Here is an 18,221-nt window from a genome sequence, read left to right on the forward strand (position 1 = left end):
TTGGCGTCTCAACTTGATGCAGTGCCACCTCCTGTCACCTCCTTGCCTCTCAGCCTTCTCCCCTGGTCCCCAGGTGTCTCCCTATTACCCACCCGCCCCTGCCCCCAGGAAAGGAAAAAGCTTTATATGTGCCTTTAATGACATTTTTCTCCTGTTTTTTTGAACAAGGAGCCCAACATTTTTATTTTGCCCTGGGCCCCCAAAATTATGTAGCTGTTCCCCCCCATCCCATGAAGCTAAAAAAGGACTATATACCTGCCTTTGGTCAATGAGATGTGAGCAGAAGTTATGTCACTTCTGAGAAGCCATGAGTGTACAATCCTTCACATTCTCTTTCCCCTGCTGCGTGGTGGTGGAAGCACACATTGACACACGGAGCCTCTGTCAGTGTAGGTCCTTGAGTGACACCCATAATCGGACCCACCTGGACCACTTGTGTTGGAGATGAAGCGTGAGCGAGAATACTCTGCTTGTATTAGCCACTGGGAATTTTTTGTTGTTACTGCAGCGTAAGCTAGCCCATACTGACTGATATAAGGAGTTACTGCTACATCAATGTTTATTTATTAGTGTGTTCAGATGTTCCTGGACATACAATATGAAAGATGTCTGTATAGGGGATTTACAGGGTATTGGGTCCCTGAAATAACTGTATAGGGGATTTACAGGGTATTGGGGTCCCTGAAATAACTGTACACTGAGAGCCTGCAAGTCCTGGGATCCAGCTCCCACTTTACCACTTACTAGTCTTTGGCCTTGGGAAAGTGCCTGCACTGCTCTGGCCTTTGGCTCCCTTCTCTGTACAATGTATACAGTCTTTGCCCTGCCTACCTCATAGGGCTGTGGTGAGGACATGGTGTGGTCAGGCAGGTGAAAGTACTTCCTAAATGGTGGAATCAGCACAGTGGTGGGTAGGGCTCACCTGGAGCTCAGTTCTAGTATATCACTAGATTCAGAGTCACCGATAATCTGTGTTGTGTATTTGCTGCCAGACCTTGGTAAGGAAAGAAACTCACAAACATAACATTTCCCTTGGCGGGGGGCGGAAAATTTTGGGATATACTGTATGTAGCCAAAAGCCAGAAATGCCCACAGGCAGAAGTCAATGGACAGTGTAGACAGGACAGCCATTCCAGATACTGCCTTCACCTCTCTGTGCTTCGATTTTCTTCATCTATGAAATGGGAATGTTAAAATCTCCACATCTCACAGATGCTTTAAGCTCTCCATAAATCATCAAATTAAAATTTCGTCTCAACAAATTCTGATTGTATCCACAGGCATTTCTGCCATTCTAGCCGCGTTCCTGCTGTTCTTTGTGGCCATGCTCAGTAAAGGCCCTGCCCATTTATCACAGAGCTGGCTGGTCAAGTGGCTTCCACCACGCGAAGAAGGACAACACTCCAGGGAATAGAAGAGCAGCAAATGGAAGGAGCCTGGATCCCCATGTGACCATGTGGAGCAGAGCTGCCCTGCTAACCAGCACCACGCACCTCCGACTGTTACAGGAGAAGGAAATAAACTTCTGTTATGTTTGATCCAGAGTATTTTGGAGTCTCCTTATTAGGGAGACGTAGCCTATACTGTAACTAATCCAGACTCCAAACCGTTAGCAAGTCCAGCGTTTACTAGCCAGAGGAACCTAGCAGTATATAAACGTACCTGAGACTTGGCCTCAGAAGACAGGGGACCCCAATCCAGGCTCAGATACTCATTAGCTCTGTGATGCTGGGTAGCTCACCTAGTCCCTCTGGGCACTCCAAGATCCTGCCCCACCTTATAAACGTCTTCAATGAGCGGCGTGCAAATCGATTGCTGGGCAGCGGCAAGGGGGTTTTTATGCGGGAACTTGCCAAGACTGAGGCTTAGTGTGGTTGCAATCTCTAAGAACCCTCTCCACCTGCTGTCTGGAGATCCCAGGTGGTTGGAGCTGGGGGAGCTTCAGAATGTCTTCTGACCCCTCTTGTTTTATTTCTTAAATTAGTATAAAGTAAAACTGACTTTTTTGGGGAGGGATTTCTAGTTCTAAGAATTTTAACACGTGTAGATTCATGTCCACCACCCAAATGTCAGTTTGTCCTACTGTGATGGCTTGTGTGTTGCTGTGATGCTGGAAGCTATGCCACTGGTATTTCAAACACCAGTAGGGTCTTCCATGGTGGACAGGTTTCAGTGGAGCTTCCAGACTAAGACAGACAAGGAAGAAAGGCCTGGTGATCTACTTCCAAAAATTAGTCAATGAAAACCTTATGGGCCGCAACAGAACACTGTCCAACTTGCTTGCTTTGGACGCATCACAGCGGGGATCAATCAGTGGAGAAGAACGGTGAAGTAGAGGACCAGTGAGGGTGAGAGAGACCCTTGGTGAGATGAACTTGTACATCCCAGTGATGGTGAGGATGATGCAGTACTGGGCAGCTTTTCATTCTGCTGTACATGGGGTCGCCATGAGTCAGAGTCTACTTGGCAGGAGCTGACGACAACAATAGATAAATGTAACCCCTCCACGTTAGCACCCAGAATAGCGGCCCCTCTTACTGGCAGATGTGGGCTTCTGGAGTCCAGCAGTCAGCAGCAGCAGAGCTGGAGGAGCCCCGGGGCTCAGGCTGGGGCTACCTACTCTGCTCAGATCAGCATCCCAGGGTCTGGCCCTGCGCACTGGCCCTGGGGTGACTTGGCGCCCTTACCAACAGGCCTGTCCCATTGTGATGGCCACTGGCCTTGGGTTCTGTTATTCCATTTCCAGAGGAACTGTCTGGAAACTGGGATTGGGCCTGTGTCTCCCTTCTTGAGTGCCTGCAGTAGCTCCCTGCTCCCTCCTGTTCCCCTCCATCTGCCTGAGCTGCTGAGTGCCTGAGGCCAGCCCAAGCCCCTCCTTCCTCACTCCCTGTAGCCCCTGCCCAGGAATGCCCATTCTCTGGGCTTCCTACCCCTGCCAGTGACACCAATAACTGCACATCTGCCAAGCCCCAACCCCCCCGGCCACCCCTAAAGCCCTCTGTCCCCCACATCCCCTCTTCTCTGCCCCCATGGCTCCGGCTCGAGCCTCCTTGCCCTCCATTCTTGCAGCAGCATCTTTTTCATGGTACCCTGCCTCTAGCTCATCCCCCACGTGGCAGCCTTATCCTGCTGGAAACCTTCCATGGGTCCCCACTACTGTAGGGTAAATTCCCAGATCCCTGTCCTGTCACTGGGGCCCCTGTGATCTTCCTGCTCTGCACCATGGCTCAGAACGGACCAGCCCCTGTCCCCATGACCCTGCTGAGTGCCCCCATGCTCCTGCTCACACGGATCGCTCTGTGTCCAGCTCTCGTAGCAACTGGTACTTCACCTCCATTTCTCTTGATTCCATTCACACTGCTTTGCAGTTACTGGCCAGTGGATCTTTCCCTCGTATGAACTTTAAGCTAATGGGATAGGCGTAATGTCTTAGCCATTGCTGTGACCTCAGGAGGCCGAGCACCCAGTACGTGTTTAGGAAACAAGGGTTTCTGGTGCCCCCACACTTTTGCTCTTGCTGTGACCTCAGCTTCCCTCCTCTTTGTCCATCCAGATCCTACCTCTCTTCTAGAGCTAGTTCAAGGCCAGCTTCCACCAGGAAGCCCACAGTAATCACTCCTTCTTTAGAATTCCCCTTAGTCTTTCTTGGTCTTCGACATTTCCTGGGGCTGTGGAGTTTCCCCCAAAGGGACCAAGTGTGTCCTTAAGGTTGGGATCAGTCTCCCAACCTGAGAGCAGCAGGCACACTGCTCCGAGGGCAGGAGAAACAGCAGCAGGTACAGGCTGATCAAGCAACTGCCAGCTATAATGTGGAGTCTGGCAGTAGGAACACAGGGGCGGCCAGGGAATCTGAGAGAAGTCCATGGAGGGGTACGTGCCAGTCTCTGCAGTGGGAAGTGCTGGGTTCAGACCAGTCTTTGAAGGAGCTTCCAGAGTTCCAGCGAACATAGTGAGGGCCCCTAGTGGCCCAAGCCTTATAAACCTGGAAGTGATGGCAGTTATGGGCCCATCACGGAGGGTCAGATGGTAGCCCACATGCTGTGGGGGGTCAGATGGCAGTCAGTCTGGCTGCTGCTGCTCTGATAGTAGCCAGGCTGACCAGGTGACCCCTAGGCCAGTGACCTCAGCAGGAGATGAGGAGGGAGTCAGTGTGGGCAGGTGCTGTGGAGGCCGGAGCTGAGGTCTGTCTCCGCAAGAGCTTGCAGCTGGCCAGGGCTTGGTGCAGGGTATCCAGCTGGGGCCCAGCTCTCCCCTCTGGAAGGAAAGGACAAGGAGATATAGAGTGAGCCTGCAGGGCCCAGCTCTGCTCACCCTGCCCACAGAGCCACTGTCCCTCCTTCCTGGGGCCCGGTCCTCACCAGGGCACCCACTGTCATGCCCTGTGCCCCTCCCAGCCCTGTTCAGCTTCCTTTGAGCCCCCTGCTTCTACCTACTCCGCTATCCCTTTCCCACGGAGGACTCTGGGGAGGTGAGCTTCCAGCACACAATTCTTGATTTCCTCCTTGACACCAGGCCCTGTGTGGGGTGCTGGATGTAGCTGGATGAATAGGGCCTTCGGTCTTGCCCAGATGTGCCTGGTGAGGCCCAGCGAGCAAGGGCTACACCACTGTCGGTCATCCCATCAGCCCTGGGGAGCTTGTCCTTGCTCGTCTTGGTTTCATGGGCCACAGGCTGGCATTGATGGAACTCTGCTGCCCTGAACTCTGTCCAAACATGGAGGCCAGATAGCCTAGTGCTTAAGAAAGATGCTCTGGCTAGAACCCTGGCCTTGGGTGCGGCCAGTGCTGCCTCTGTGCCTCGGTGTCCTCATCTGTGGAATGGGTGATAACAGTACCTTCCTTGCAGGTTTACTGTAAGAACTCAGTAAGTTAAAAATATTTAATGCATTCACCCTGTACGTGGGGTCCCTGGGTATAGCAAATGGTTAGCAGTCTGCTAACTGAAAGGTTGGGGGTTTGAGTCCAACCAGAGGGACATAGGAAGAGAGGTCTGGCGATCTACTTCTGAAAAATCAGCCATTGAAAACCTTATGGAGCACAGTTCTACTCTGATACACACAGGGTCACTGAGTTGTGGTTGACCGGATGGCAGCTGGGGAGCGGGGGTACCCAGCGCTGGCATGCAGTAAGCCCAAGCAATGGTCAAGTCTGCACTGCCAGCAGGGTGCTCCTGCCCACTCTTGTTGGACTGATCCTTGGCTGCACTGGCTTCTGGTTGGGAGTGTTGCTCCCCTGCTCTTGTTGAATAGCACTTTTAACTTTCCTAAGTCTGTTCCATGATGATATCTCTTGGAGGTATACAAGGCAGGGAGAATGGCACCATTCTGCAGAAAAGACACTTAGGACAGACAGTGCTGGGCCTGGGTTGAGGCTGGGGTTCTGCATCAGGATGCCCTCTAGCCATTATTCCGGTACAGAAAGACTGGGAGCTCTCCTACCTTGTGGGGGGTCCCTGCAAGCGTCCAATGTACTCAGCAAAATCTTCCCCAAGGCTCTTTTGGAAATGTTCTTAAAAAGAAGTGAGGAAGGGCTGGATCAGATGAAGCTGCCTTGTTCTCATTCAATGGGGCAGGCACGGGGGCCTCCGTCAGCTCCCTGGGGCAGTAAGGTCCCCCTCTCCCATCACCCTTGCCTGGTCCCCATCCCCAGGCTGCTTGCTGGGTTCCCCAGAGACTCTTGGTGGTGGCTGGAGAGTATGCAGGATCCATGCATTCAAAGGTCGCATATTTATGATTTACTGTCACTTACATACATTAACTCATTTAATCCTCCCAACAGCTTTCATTTTGAGGCCAAAGTTAGCATAGCTTCATAAAATGAGCTGGGGAGGCTTCCCCTCCTTTTTTGTTAACTTTTCTGAGCCTCCACTCCCACATCTGAATAAAGGAGATAGATGACACCTACCTACTGTAAGGGGAGCCCACAGCCCAGTGCTTGACTCTGGCAGGGCCCCCTCCCCAGGGCTCCGTCCCATCCCGAGTGCCCGGCTCCCCCCCGTGATCCTACCAGGGCCCGGAGCCTCTGCAGGAGCTGCAACACGTCCACCAGCTTCTCCTCCAGCAGGGACAGCCGTACCCTCTCCGTCTCCACTATCTGCAGCTCCAGCCTCAGGTGCTCATTCTCCTCCACCTTCCGCTGCAGCTCTGCCTGCAGGAGCAATTGGCTCAGTCCTCGAAGCTGCCCTCTCCCTGGTACTCATGGCATAAGCCCCACGCAAGGCCTGTGGCCTGTCTCGACTTCCTCTGGCCTCTTGCCCAGCAGTCATCTCATCTGGTCTTCCAACACATGCTAGGTGACAGGGAAGATAAACCACCCTGTCCCCTCGAGGGTGGCACTGAGGCTCAGAGGGGCTGAGTGCCCAGTCTAAGGCTGCACAGCAAGTAAGACTGATGTAAGAAGGTGCATATTTTGTTTCTTAGTCCAAGGACTCTGTTCTCCCTTTGTTTCTCAATCTGGTTTCTTTAAAAATATTTTGATTACAAGCAATAGAAACCCATCTGACTAGCTTACACACCAAGGAATTTACTGGCAGGCTAGTGGGTAGCTCACAGAAAGGACTGGCAGCTGGAGGACCTTAGGAATGGGGCGGCTATGGGGATCAGACAGCAGGAATGTCTCAAACCCCTTGCTCCAACTCTTCCCCCGCCCTCTCCAAGACTGAGAACCAGGGAGAGGGGCCTGATTGGCCTAGCCCAAGTCACTGCCCACCTTGGCTAGTGGGGGTTAGTCCCACCAGGATACCTGCCCCTGGGAGAGGGTATCGCACAAGTGTCACATGTCCACCTGCAAGGACGTGTGCAAGGAGCCGGGCAGTCCTACACTTGGTGTCGATGGAGGTAGGTGTTGAGTCTTCGGGGCTCAGGGCCCACTCTGAGTTCCAGGCAGGAGGAGACCAGGCCAGTGGCGACCCCATTGCAGATGGGTCTGGAGAGCGGGCTCAGGACCCAAGGGCCTTCCCAGCCCATGCATCTCACGAAGTGTCTACTTCTGTAGCCCCCATCCCCCTATTTCCTTAAAGTCTACTTAGAAAAGGGGTGGTGGCTGTGCCCTTTGGAAGACTGTGCCTGCCACTTTATTTCAGGATGGTTAAGAGTACTACATGGAGCCCTGGTGGCACAGTGGTTAAGAGCTCAGGCTCCTAACCAAAAGGTTAGGATTCATCCTTGGAAATCGTATGGGGCAGTTCCACCCTGTCCTATAGGGTCGCTATGAGTCGGAATCAACTCGATGGCAATAGATTTTTTTAAGAGCACCACACTTCGCATGTACAGTTCCCCCTCACCAGCCACAACGGCTGCAATGTCCTGCAGGGTGCTCTGGTGGGCGTGGCCAAGACATCAAAGGCAATAGAGCAATGGTGGAGAGGAAACAACAACATTAAACATGTAATAAGACCAGTACGACATATAAAGTACTAGAAGGTGTCTACTTCCAAACAGCGATATCCATAGCTCCTATTTATGGAGCGCTCACAGCAAGTGTTAACCCATTTGATGCATGTAGCATGGTACTGCCATTTTGTCCATTTTTCAGGTGAGGAACCCAAGGCACAGAAAAGTTGAGGAACTTGCCCTGGGCAAAAAAGCTAGGATTTGAACCCAGGCAGTCTGACTTAAGGTGAGTAACCTTTCTTCTGAATCACATTTTTAGACTCTTCAGGGCCTCTCACAGTAGGGGGTGCTCCACTCCGAGACAGAGGCCCCAGAAATCAGAGGAGCTATAAACCCCTTTTCACTGGAAAGGTGTGGACTAGCCACACTGGTCTACATTTAACAACATTCATCCTCGTTTCCTTTTGCAGATCTCAACAAAATATGTGTATGACCATGAACTTTGTCCAATTTATTGAAATGCTCAAGGGATTGTTTTTTTCTGTCCTGGTTTTTTATCTCGTTTACTGAGAGGCTGGAGACTAAACAGGCCCTCTGTCTTTTCACCCCCCGGTGACTCATCCAAATGGTCTTCCGAAGGAGACAGCAGGTTTGAGGTGGCACAGTGGGGTGGTTAAGGTCACAGCTTCAAGCCCAGCCCAGCCGGCCTCTCTCTCCCTGGGTCCTCACCTCAAAGGTGGGCTCAAACATCCCGCCCATCCCTATCTCATCTGGCTCTTCATGGATAACACAGAGCAAAGCCTGTCCAGAGCCTCACACATGATTAGTGTGCCATGCGTATTAGCTGGTATTGTTTTTATTATTTAAGGAGAGAGGGCTGCATCAGACCACAGATATGTGAAAAACAGGACATATTTAGAATTTCAGGTATACAATAAAACAAAACACTATCTTATATCAAAACCACTGTTGGCAAAGTACAGCAGGCTAGGGGCTCGTGGAATAACTTTTAATATCATCCCGTCTGGTTACTGTGAATAGAAAAGTCACTATGGAGTAGATAAGGCTGGAAAAATGCTACGTGGCCTCACCAAAATGAGGACACTTTGCTTGGGCCCATCTGTCAGTGTTGCCTGCCCAGACTCGCTTCCTCCTCTTGGACTTGGAGCAGCACTCCCTCTCCTTTGGGAAACTGCCCCTGCTCTCCTTCCTCTGACTGTGGTGAGCTGCCAATCACAGAAACTTGCCCTTCCCCCTGAACACAGGGATTGACCCAGGGACAGATATATGACTGAGGCTGGGCCAATTGGAGTTCTTCCCTGAGATTTTGTGTACTGGGACTAAGACTCTCATTCTCCCTCTGGGGTTTCTCAGGTGGGCCAATGAAAGCCTGGAACTGTCTGTGGTCCTGCTTTCCCTTCTTCACCTACATGGAGGAAGCTCCTCTGAAGTAGTGGAAAGTGGGGCCAACACCCATAGAAATACAGAGCTGAATGGGTGGAGATAATCTGGTCTGAGTCCCTGGATCCAACTGTGCCTGATGCTCGTGTTACCCCTGTACTTCTCAGCTCCATGTTCCAGTAAAAGATTCCTCATTACATTGAAATCAAAGGAAATCACGTCTCCTCTCTGAGTCTTGGTTCACTTGGTGTGCTCATCTGTGAATGGGACTGAGCTCCCTCGGGTCCAACCCTCAACCTCTGGGGCCCAGCTGACCTCCTCCCCCGGTGTCCCCAGGGTCTTTCTGCCGCAGCCCTGGGTTCCCAGCTGCTCCACCAGCATGGCAACATGGGCCTCCAGCTCCCCCAGGGCGCAGGTGTGGTCTGCATTGCCAAAGTGGCTGAAGTAGGTCATAAGCTTCTTGGCGGGCTGGCCGTCACACCTGCAATTGAAAGAGAGCACCAATGCTGTGAGAAGCTGCCTTCCAGCATCTGCTGCAGCCATGACTAAGCCTGCCTCCTCCCAAAAGCTGAGCCAGGCCACTCCCTGCTCAGCACACTCCCACAGCTACCCCATCACTGAGAGGAAAAGCCAAAGACTTCACCTGATCTGCTCCTGTGACCTCTCTGACCTCAGCCCCACACCTCCCCTACACGCTGTCCTCCAGCCAAGGGCACCTGCTCCCTGTCCCTCCAACACGCCTCAGTGTCTTTGCACTTGCTATTCCCTCTTCCTGGAATGCTCTTTCCCTGACATTTACACTGTATATGCCCTCACTTCCTTCCCATCTCTGCTCACGTGACACCTTCTCAGGGAGGCGTCCCAGCATCTCCCTGCAACTCACTCTGCCCCTTACCCATTTGTCATTCTTCATGGAATAGAAGCTTCAGAAGAGGAGGGCCTTTGTCTTATTGCTGTTTTCCCAGGACTCAAACAATTGCCTGGCACATAGCAGGTGCTTAACAAATGTTTCTTGACTTAAAGACTTGGTGATAACAATAACCTCAGAAATTCACAGCACTTTACACTATAATAAAAGTCAATGCTGCCTCCAGTGGTGTACCTACTATGGTCCTGTTAAGGATTTTATATCCTTGTTCTCAAATCCTCACCAAAGCTCCACCAGACAGGTGTTACTGTCCCATCTCAGAGACGAGGATACTGAGGCTCAGGGCTGTCCAACAACTTGTCTGAGGTGCCCTGGGGATCCTCAGCTAGGGTAGCCATGAGGATTAAAAAAACTAATACATATGAAAGTGCCCACCCAGGGCCAGGCTGGATGAAGGGCTGGAAACAGTGTTTGTTACAAGAAACTGGATTAGGGAAGGGTCTGCTGTGTCAGAGAGGGACACTGGGGCTTTGGGACATCTCTTGGGACAGTGACCAAAGGGGTGGGAAGTCATCACAACCACCCCAAGGTCACTGAATCCCCACACAATGCTCCCCCAACAGACAAGGGGACAGAGCCAGGACTGGACCAGGTTGGTGGGCCGCCCAAGTCCAAGCTCTGGACAAGCAGTGGCTCACTGCAGGCGGGTCCTGGACATCTGCCTGGCACACGCACCCACTCCCGCAGCCAGAGAGGCCTGCCAGCAGCTTCTTGACTTCGGCCGCTGGTGGCCTCTGCCCCTCCCGCCACTCCTCCTGGGCGTCCTCCTCGTCCGAGGCGGCCTGGCCCTCCACGGAGCGGAAGAGCTGCTCGTCCCCTGCTGGAGAAGCACAGGCATGGAAGCAAAGCCAAGCGCTGGGTCAAGGGGTAATGGGATGTGGTTAGTCAGGGGAGACCTGATGTTCTCTCCTACCTTCTCCAGATGTCTGCTCCTACCCACTCCCCATAGCACCCAGCAACTGCCAAGGACAGTACTGTCCTCTGTGTGACTGCCCAGGAATGAGGCTGGGCCCCCCACAGCCCCTCCCTGAGACTGTACACAGGGCCACTGGGAGAGGTGATCCAACAGCCAGGGCCTGTCTGTGGTCTCAGAGGTGAGCACTATTTCCATCTTAGAACATGGCAGTCCTAGCCAAAGAAGGCCAGGCTGTCTCTTAGGTGTTGGGGTCAGAGTATGGGGCACCAGGTCAAATGAATTTTCAACTCTCAGGGAACTGAATACTTTTAACCTTTGAGAGTATGTGGAGGAAGGGGGTGTCATGAATGTGATCATCTGGGGTCCCCAACATTGCTGTGCTTTGGGTGGTGGGCGCCAACCTGACTGAGCCTCAGAGAACCCTGGGGTCAGCTGTGGTCACCTTGATTCTCCCTGGGCACCCTCCCCCTCTCCCAGGGACATGAGAGTCAGGCCTGGCCAATCAGAGCACAGAACACTGTGCCACAGTGACTGGCACAGGGAAGGGCAGGGGGTCCAACTGAGCCAACAAAAGTCAGGCCAAACTTTGACTGGAACTTTCAGGGAAGAGAAGTGCCCCTTTGCTGTGGTCTGGGAGTTAGGGGTGTGGCCATCTTGTCCCCCGCCCCCCAGGGGAAAGCATTCTGGAAAGTAAATACATGCAAAGAAAAGTGGAGGGGAGGGCTTCACGAAGGACAGGGATCTGCTGGCATTTCAGCTGTGCCTGAAACCTACTCACACTTTTTAATTATGTGAACCAGTAAATTTCCTTTTAGCTTAAGTCAGTTTAGGTTGAATTATCTGCCACTGGCAGGCAAAAAATGTTTTAACTGTTTTAAGAAACGACAAAATTACGAGCTCCCACCCCAGAGAATCATGTGTGGTAGAGCTGGGTGGTCCCGGGCAGCTGTGTCTGTAAAAGGCTCCCAGGTGGTGCTGGTTGCCTGGGAGGTCCGGGAGCCCCTGACCGGAGAGTATCCTGACTTTCCAGTGGCGTGTACTAATGATGCTCCTGTTCTGTCTTAGTAAAAAGTGTCCAAGAGCAAAGAGAACCAGAACTGAAGTTAGCGGGTCATGACTTTTTGATGGTGTCAATGCATTTCCAACATTGACAACTGGTTTTTTTCACTGAATTTCCTGATGCTGTGCCTGTGTGTGTGTGCGCGTTTGTGTGCACATAAGCACGTGCACATGTGAGCATCTGTGTGCGTGTGCCTGGTGCATGAGCATGTCTGTGTGCAAGTGTGCACGCATGTGTGTACTTGGGCGTGTGCATGCGTGTGTGGTATTGTTATTGTCTTGGCGCCCAAAGCTGGGTAGGTGAGGGGCTCTGAAGGTGGGTGGGAGTGATGGAGCCCAGCAGCACCTCTGCAATCGCCCACGGCTGAGCCAGTGAGCCCAGGCACCACCTCAGTCAGATTTTTTAGCCCTTGAGAGAGCCAGTCTCTTTCCCTTCATCTTGATGGCTCCATATGCACCAGGGCCTGGTTCAGGTTCTTAAGACCATGGGCCTCTATGTGGTCTTCTTGAGGGGTAACCATTCAGTCCCTGCTTACTCCCCTCTGATGGTGGGGAGCTTACTCTGGCCCAACTCCCTGGGCAGCCAATCACTCCCTGCCTAAAAGTGACAAGGATTCGACTGGAACTGGCCTCCCTGGAGTTCCCAGTGGGGGTGCCCCACCCCCCGAACTGGCTGTCATGCTCTCGGGAAAGGGGCACCTGTGGGCTCAGAGCAGCTTGAGCAGGTAGGGGAGGGGAGTTCTGATGGACACTGGGTGGTCGCATTGGGGCAGACAGGCCCTTGGGAGCAGAGCAGGGCCACAGCCAATTGACTGTGAGCCAAGTGGCAAGCTTAGGTGTGAGGGACCAACCTTCATCCAGGCGTCTGCTTCCAGAGCTGCTGTCTGACTGCCAGGCTGCTCCCTCAAGAGGAGGGCCTGGGTCTCTGGTCACACTCTCTTCAGGTTCACCACTGTTGGCTTCTGGATCTGGGCTGGTTTGTGATGAGGCTGAGAGCTGGGTGACCTCTGACCTATGGGCAGGGGGAGAGCCACAAGTGCTGAGAAAGAGGAGCGGTATTTACCAATTCCCTGAAAGAGTGTGGGGTGGGCCCACCCTCTTCCACTATTTACTCTGCACAGGTAAGCTGTCTAGGAGGCACTCAAAGTAGACTCAGGGATTAACCTACTGGCTGTCTACCCAGGGCCCAGCCATTTGTAGTCCCATCAGAGTCAGCATTCCATGACCCAATGGGAAGTGGCAGATATTCATAATCCCAGCCTCCCTTGCAGCTAAGGCAGGGGCATGTAGCCCAATTTTAGACAATGAAATCTGAGGAGCCTCCAGGACAGAATTTCATCCCTTGTGGGAAAAAAAAAAAAAAAGGACCAGAAAAGGAAACGTCCTGTCCTCCCTGTCTTTGGACATTGTCATGTGAGGATGTGATGTTTGGAGCTGCAGCAGCTATCCTGTGACCACGAGGAGATGGCCAAGAAAATTGCAGAGTAGTTGAACAAATTCTCTGACATCTTTTAGCTGCTGAGTTGACGAGCTCTGAAGCCATCCATCTCTGGACTTCTTATTATAGGTGAGATAAAAAAAAAAAATCTTCTCGAGAATATATAAAGAACTCCTACAACTCGATAACAAAAAGACAAACAACCCAATTAAAAAATGAGCAAAGGACTTGAACAGACATTTCTCCAGTGAAGATATACTAATGGCCAATAAGCACATGAAAAGATGATAAATGACATTAGTCACTAGGAAAATGGCAAATGCCAATGCCAATAGAGATACCACTTCATACTCCCTAGAATGGCTATTATCAGAAAAGTGAAAAATAACAAGTATTGGCAAGGATGTGGAGAAATTGGAACCTTTATCCACTGCTCCCACACTTTGTCAGTTTGTTGTACTGTGGGGGCTTGTGTGTTGCTGTGATGCTGGAAGCTATGCCATTGGTATTCAGATACCAACAGGGTCACCCATGGCAGAGAGGTTTCAGCTGAGCTTCCAGACTAAGAAGAAGGATTCAGCAGTCTACTTCTGAAAAGCATTAGCCAGTGAAAACCTTATGAATAGCAGCGGAACATTGTCTGATATAGTGCTGGAAGATGAGCCCCCCAAGTTGGAAGGCACTCAAAAGACAACTGGGGAAGAGCTGCCTCCTCAAAGTAGAGTCAGTCCCATTTTATTCATGCGAAAGCTGGACAATGAATAAGGAAGACCAAAGAAGAATTGACGCCTTTGAATTGTGGTGTTGGTGAAGAATATTAAATATACCATGGACTGCCAAAAGAATGAACAAATCTGTCTTGGAGGATGTACAACCAGAATGCTCCTTAGAAGCAAGGATGGCGAGACTACATCTTATACACTCTGGAGACGTTATCAGGAGGGATCAGTCCCTAGAGAAGGATATCGTGCTTGGTAAAGTACAGGGTCAGTGAGAAAGAGGAAGACCCTCAACGAGATGGATTGACACAGTGGCTGCAACAATGGGCTTAAGTATAACAATGACTATGAGCATGGTGAAGGACTGGGCAGTGTTTTGTTCTATAGCACATAAGGTCCCTATGAGTCGGAACCGAATGGACAGCACCCTAACAATAACAACAACATCCATTGCTGGTGGGAATGTAAAACGGTGCAGCTGCTGTAGAAAACCGTTTGGTGGTTCCTCAAAAAAACTAAAAACAATTCCACTGCTAGGCACATACCCAAAAGACATGAAAGCAGGGACTCAAACAGATACTTGTACACCAATGTTCAATGCAGCATTACCCACAATAGCCGACAGGTGGAAACAACCGAAATGTCCATCAACAAACAAATGGATAAACAAATATGTGGTACATCTATACAATGGAACATTATTTACTCATGAAGAGGAAAGAAGTTCTGATACATGGATGAACCTTGAAAACATTATGCTGAGTGAAATGAACAAGAAACAAAAGGACAAATATCATATGATCCCACTTATGTGAAATATCTAGAATAGGCAAATGCATAGAGATAAAAGTCTATTAGTGGTTACCAGGGGCTGGGACAACGGAATGGGTGTTTTTGCTTAAGGAATACTGGGTTTCTCTCTGCGGTGGTGAAAAACTTTTGGACATAGGCAGTGGTGATGGTTGCCTAACATGATGAGTGCAATTAATGTCACTGAATTTTACACTTAAAAATTGTTAGAACAGCAAAATGTTTTGTTATATATATTTTACTACAATACAATTCAAAACAAAACAAGACAGTCTTCAGAGTCTCAGCTACTTTTAATTGCACATTCTATTCGTTGTCCATGAAAGACTTCAATTGAAACATTTCCCTTCTCTGGGTTTCAGAGAATCTCCTTTGCCCTCAGCAATCAATTTTCTTGATATACTAAGGTCCTCTAAATATTCGTTTTCTGTTTGCCTCCAATGACAAGGTTAGAGAAGAAAGAAAAATCTGTCATAATGTGAAAATATTCACTAATGAACTGACTACTGATTAAAATAGTTTCCACTCCAGCAACCCCCAAACTGACTTTACACCAGCATCTGCCCCTCGCCCCAACTTTTTCGTGTCTTTACTCAGTCGCCCCTCAGTGGCCAGTTGTATCAACCCAACGCCAACCATGTACAAAGTGAAAATCTGCGTCTTGAAAAACAAGAGGTTTGGTAGGTCAGTGAAAGGGAGGCTGGAGAACTGCTTGAATCACAGGCAAAATCGCTGGCAGTGAGGACGAGGCACAGCTGGACCAGCTCGCAACTGAAGAGGAGAAGGTCAACGGAAGGAGAGGCCAGGCCCGTCGGAAGCGGCTCAGAGGCTGGAAGAGCCCTAGAAAACCCCACCAAGCCATCAAATACTTTTTGCAGAAATGGCCCTTCTTATGATTAAGCTGGAGCCCTGGTGGCACAGTGGTTAAGAGCTCCGCTGCTAATCAAAAGGTCATAAGTTCAAATCCACCAGCCACTCCTTGGAAACCCTATGGGGCAGTTCTACTCTGTCCTATAGGGTTGCTATGAGTCCGAATCGACTTGATGGCAATGTTTTTTTTTTTTTTTTTTGGTTTTATGATTAAGCTGCAAAAAAAAAAAAAAACAACGAAGTTAAGGGCGCGCCATAGTAGTCTCAATTTTGTTGGAAAAAGTACGCCAAAAGGAATAATCCCTTGAATCATTCTACGTCTAAGAATTAGTGCATTGTACTTTAGTAACAAAGATTACTTTTAAAAAAGAAAGACTGACTAGTTGAAAATATCACTTGGTTTTAATAAACAAATAGTACAACAAATGCACTTTAATAAATTTTACTTTTATTTTTCAAGTTAAAGTCCTAATCAAATCTTGCACACACACATTCTGTGTGGATTCACTTTAGTGGATTTCCCAGGACCAAACATTACTGAAAAACAAGGAGCCTTCCTACTTAGCTCAGAGGGTGCTGTTTGGAGCCACTCACAAGTCCACTCTAAGGCGGACCTAGAGCACACCCAGGGGCAGGACACGGAGCCTGGATGCAGCAGGGCCCTGGAGTAAGGCACCTTGGCTTCGAGCCCTGGCTACCAACAAGAACTGGCAGCAGTGGGACCCGACAACCTCCGAGGTCTCCCCAGCTCTGCTTTGAATTCCGAAGGTCAGGACAGCGTGGGCAGGCAGAGAAGCTGAGGCGCCATCAGCCTGGCCAAGGGCTCTGCTGGCCGTGTGCGTGTCACAGAAACCACAGCAGCTGCTCCTGGAAGGGGAGCAGATGTGCTGTGGCAGCTGCGGGAGGCAAGAGTCACGTCAGGGGATGGCTCAGAATCCGGAGGGCTGTCGGGCGCCTAGAGGAACCACTGAGCCAAACAGGAGGCACTGCTGTGGCTGCACGTGAGGGCAGCGCTGTCTGTGGCTGCCCCCTCCACCTTGGTGATAGCTCTCTGATTTCACCCAGGTTTTTTTTTTTTTTTTAATCTACCTACCTACCTACCCCCACCCACCCCTAGGCTGCATAGGCTGCATAGTCTCAGCCCCCAGCTAATCAGCATAACCCCAGACCCCGGCCACAGTGATTGATCCAGGGCTGCACAGGCAGCCAGTGAGACACAAGAGCTGCTTTCCGGGAAAGAGGAGCTTCTTCTCTATCTAGCTCCCCTCCTGGTGAGGGGGGAGGATGAGGTCAAGAACTGTAAGGGACCATTTGTGACTCTGAAGGAACTGCCTCAGCTGCGGGGGGCTAGGGTTAGCGCCTAAAGATGAAGGCAACAGAAACAAGGGCCTTAGTAGCATTATTTGAGTTGCTGGATCAGGCGCTGCTTAAAACCAGGGCTAACCTGAAGCTTTTCTGTTTTATAAGTTAATAACCACGTGACTAGAGCTTAGGTCATGCTAGTTGAGATCTAACTGGGGAGAGGACAGTCCCTCTCTATGCCAAAGGCTCAGACCACAGCCTGGAGAAGACAAGACGCAGGGACATAAGGTCACTGTGTCCAAAACTCAAGGGTAGCTTGTTCCATGCCCCCAGAGGGTGGTGTTTGACCAGGTTGAGGGGGGAACAAAGGTGAGAGTTGGAGACCCAAATGGAGGCAGGTTTTAGTTCACTGAGAGGGAGAATTTTCTCACAGGGAGAGCTGACCAAGAAAGGAAAGGGCTGCCCTGAAAGGGAGTGAGGCTCCTGGCAGAGGAGGTATGTAAGCAGGTAAGAGACTTCAGGGGGTGGAACAGAGTTGGAGGTGAACTAAACAATATCAAAGTCTTCCCGCTATCAGATAGTTTTTCTAAGATATTTAAGGGCTTTCAACAAACAAAAAGAGATGGTGGGATAGCCCTTACTGAGTGGCTTTACTAAAAGGTTCTTGGAACAGGCTGGCTTGGGTAGACTGGGTCCCTATACTCCCCACAAGCCCACAGCCACTCAAGTCTTAGACAGCGTGCTCCAGGCACAACTCTGTACGTTAACAGCAACAACAACTAGCTCTTTCAGAGTGCTTCCTAGGTGCACTGTTCTCAGGATTTTAAACCTTATGAGGTAGGCAACATCATTAACCCCATTTTACAGATAATGAAACTGAGGCACAGAGCACTAGAGTAACCTGCTCAGGCCGCACAACTTAGAAATGGGAGAGCCAGATTTACACTCAAGCAGGCTTCTCCGGGACCCACATGCCTGGTGTGACCCAGCCTATCTGCCACCCTCATTAGGTGCCTACAGGTCCCAGAAGAGGAAGCCACCAAGAACAGAGCCATGAGAAGAGTGGGACAGATGAAGATATGCTTTGGAATTTTCCAAGGAGTAAAATGTGGCTGCACCGGCGGTCATGGTCCCCAAACCTTCTGTTGGTCCAGGACAGGAACCATTCCCGAAGACAACTCATCAGACATGGAAGGGACTGGACAATGGGTTGGACAGAGATGCTGATGAAGAGTGAGCTACTTGTATCAGGTGGACACTTGAGACTGTGTTGGCATCTCCTGTCTGGAGGGGAGATAGGAGGGTAGAGAGGGTTAGAAACTGGCAAAATTGTCACGAAAGGAGAGACTAGAAGGGCTGACTCATTAGGGGGAGATTAAGTGGGAGTATGGAGTAAGGAGTAAGGTGTATATAAGCTTATATGTGACAGACTGACTTGATTTGTAAAC

At 50.6% G+C, this 18,221-nt stretch overlaps 1 protein-coding gene across 2 annotated transcripts in view; it reads right to left on the reverse strand.

Annotated features, from left to right (window-relative positions):
* Positions 1-432: 432 nt before the first annotated feature.
* Positions 433-18,221, reverse strand: part of EFCC1 (EF-hand and coiled-coil domain containing 1) — a 49,893-nt gene continuing 32,104 nt past the window's right edge. Inside the window, exons 3-8 of one of the 2 annotated variants that reach the window (XM_003409953.4) lie at positions 12,486-12,646; positions 10,335-10,476; positions 9,047-9,212; positions 6,006-6,146; positions 5,438-5,507; positions 433-4,254 (exon numbers count right to left, since the gene is read on the reverse strand). In XM_003409953.4, coding sequence (XP_003410001.4) covers positions 4,124-4,254; positions 5,438-5,507; positions 6,006-6,146; positions 9,047-9,212; positions 10,335-10,476; positions 12,486-12,646 — 811 coding nt within the window. In that variant the 3' untranslated portion in view covers positions 433-4,123. Of the gene's footprint in view, positions 4,255-5,437; positions 5,508-6,005; positions 6,147-9,046; positions 9,213-10,334; positions 10,480-12,485; positions 12,647-18,221 lie in introns of both variants that reach the window. The other variant, XM_064274805.1, reaches the window with a different exon arrangement.

The sequence above is a fragment of the Loxodonta africana genome, chromosome 22, assembly GCF_030014295.1.
Source record: "Loxodonta africana isolate mLoxAfr1 chromosome 22, mLoxAfr1.hap2, whole genome shotgun sequence".
In the NCBI taxonomy this organism is placed as follows: domain Eukaryota; kingdom Metazoa; phylum Chordata; class Mammalia; order Proboscidea; family Elephantidae; genus Loxodonta; species Loxodonta africana.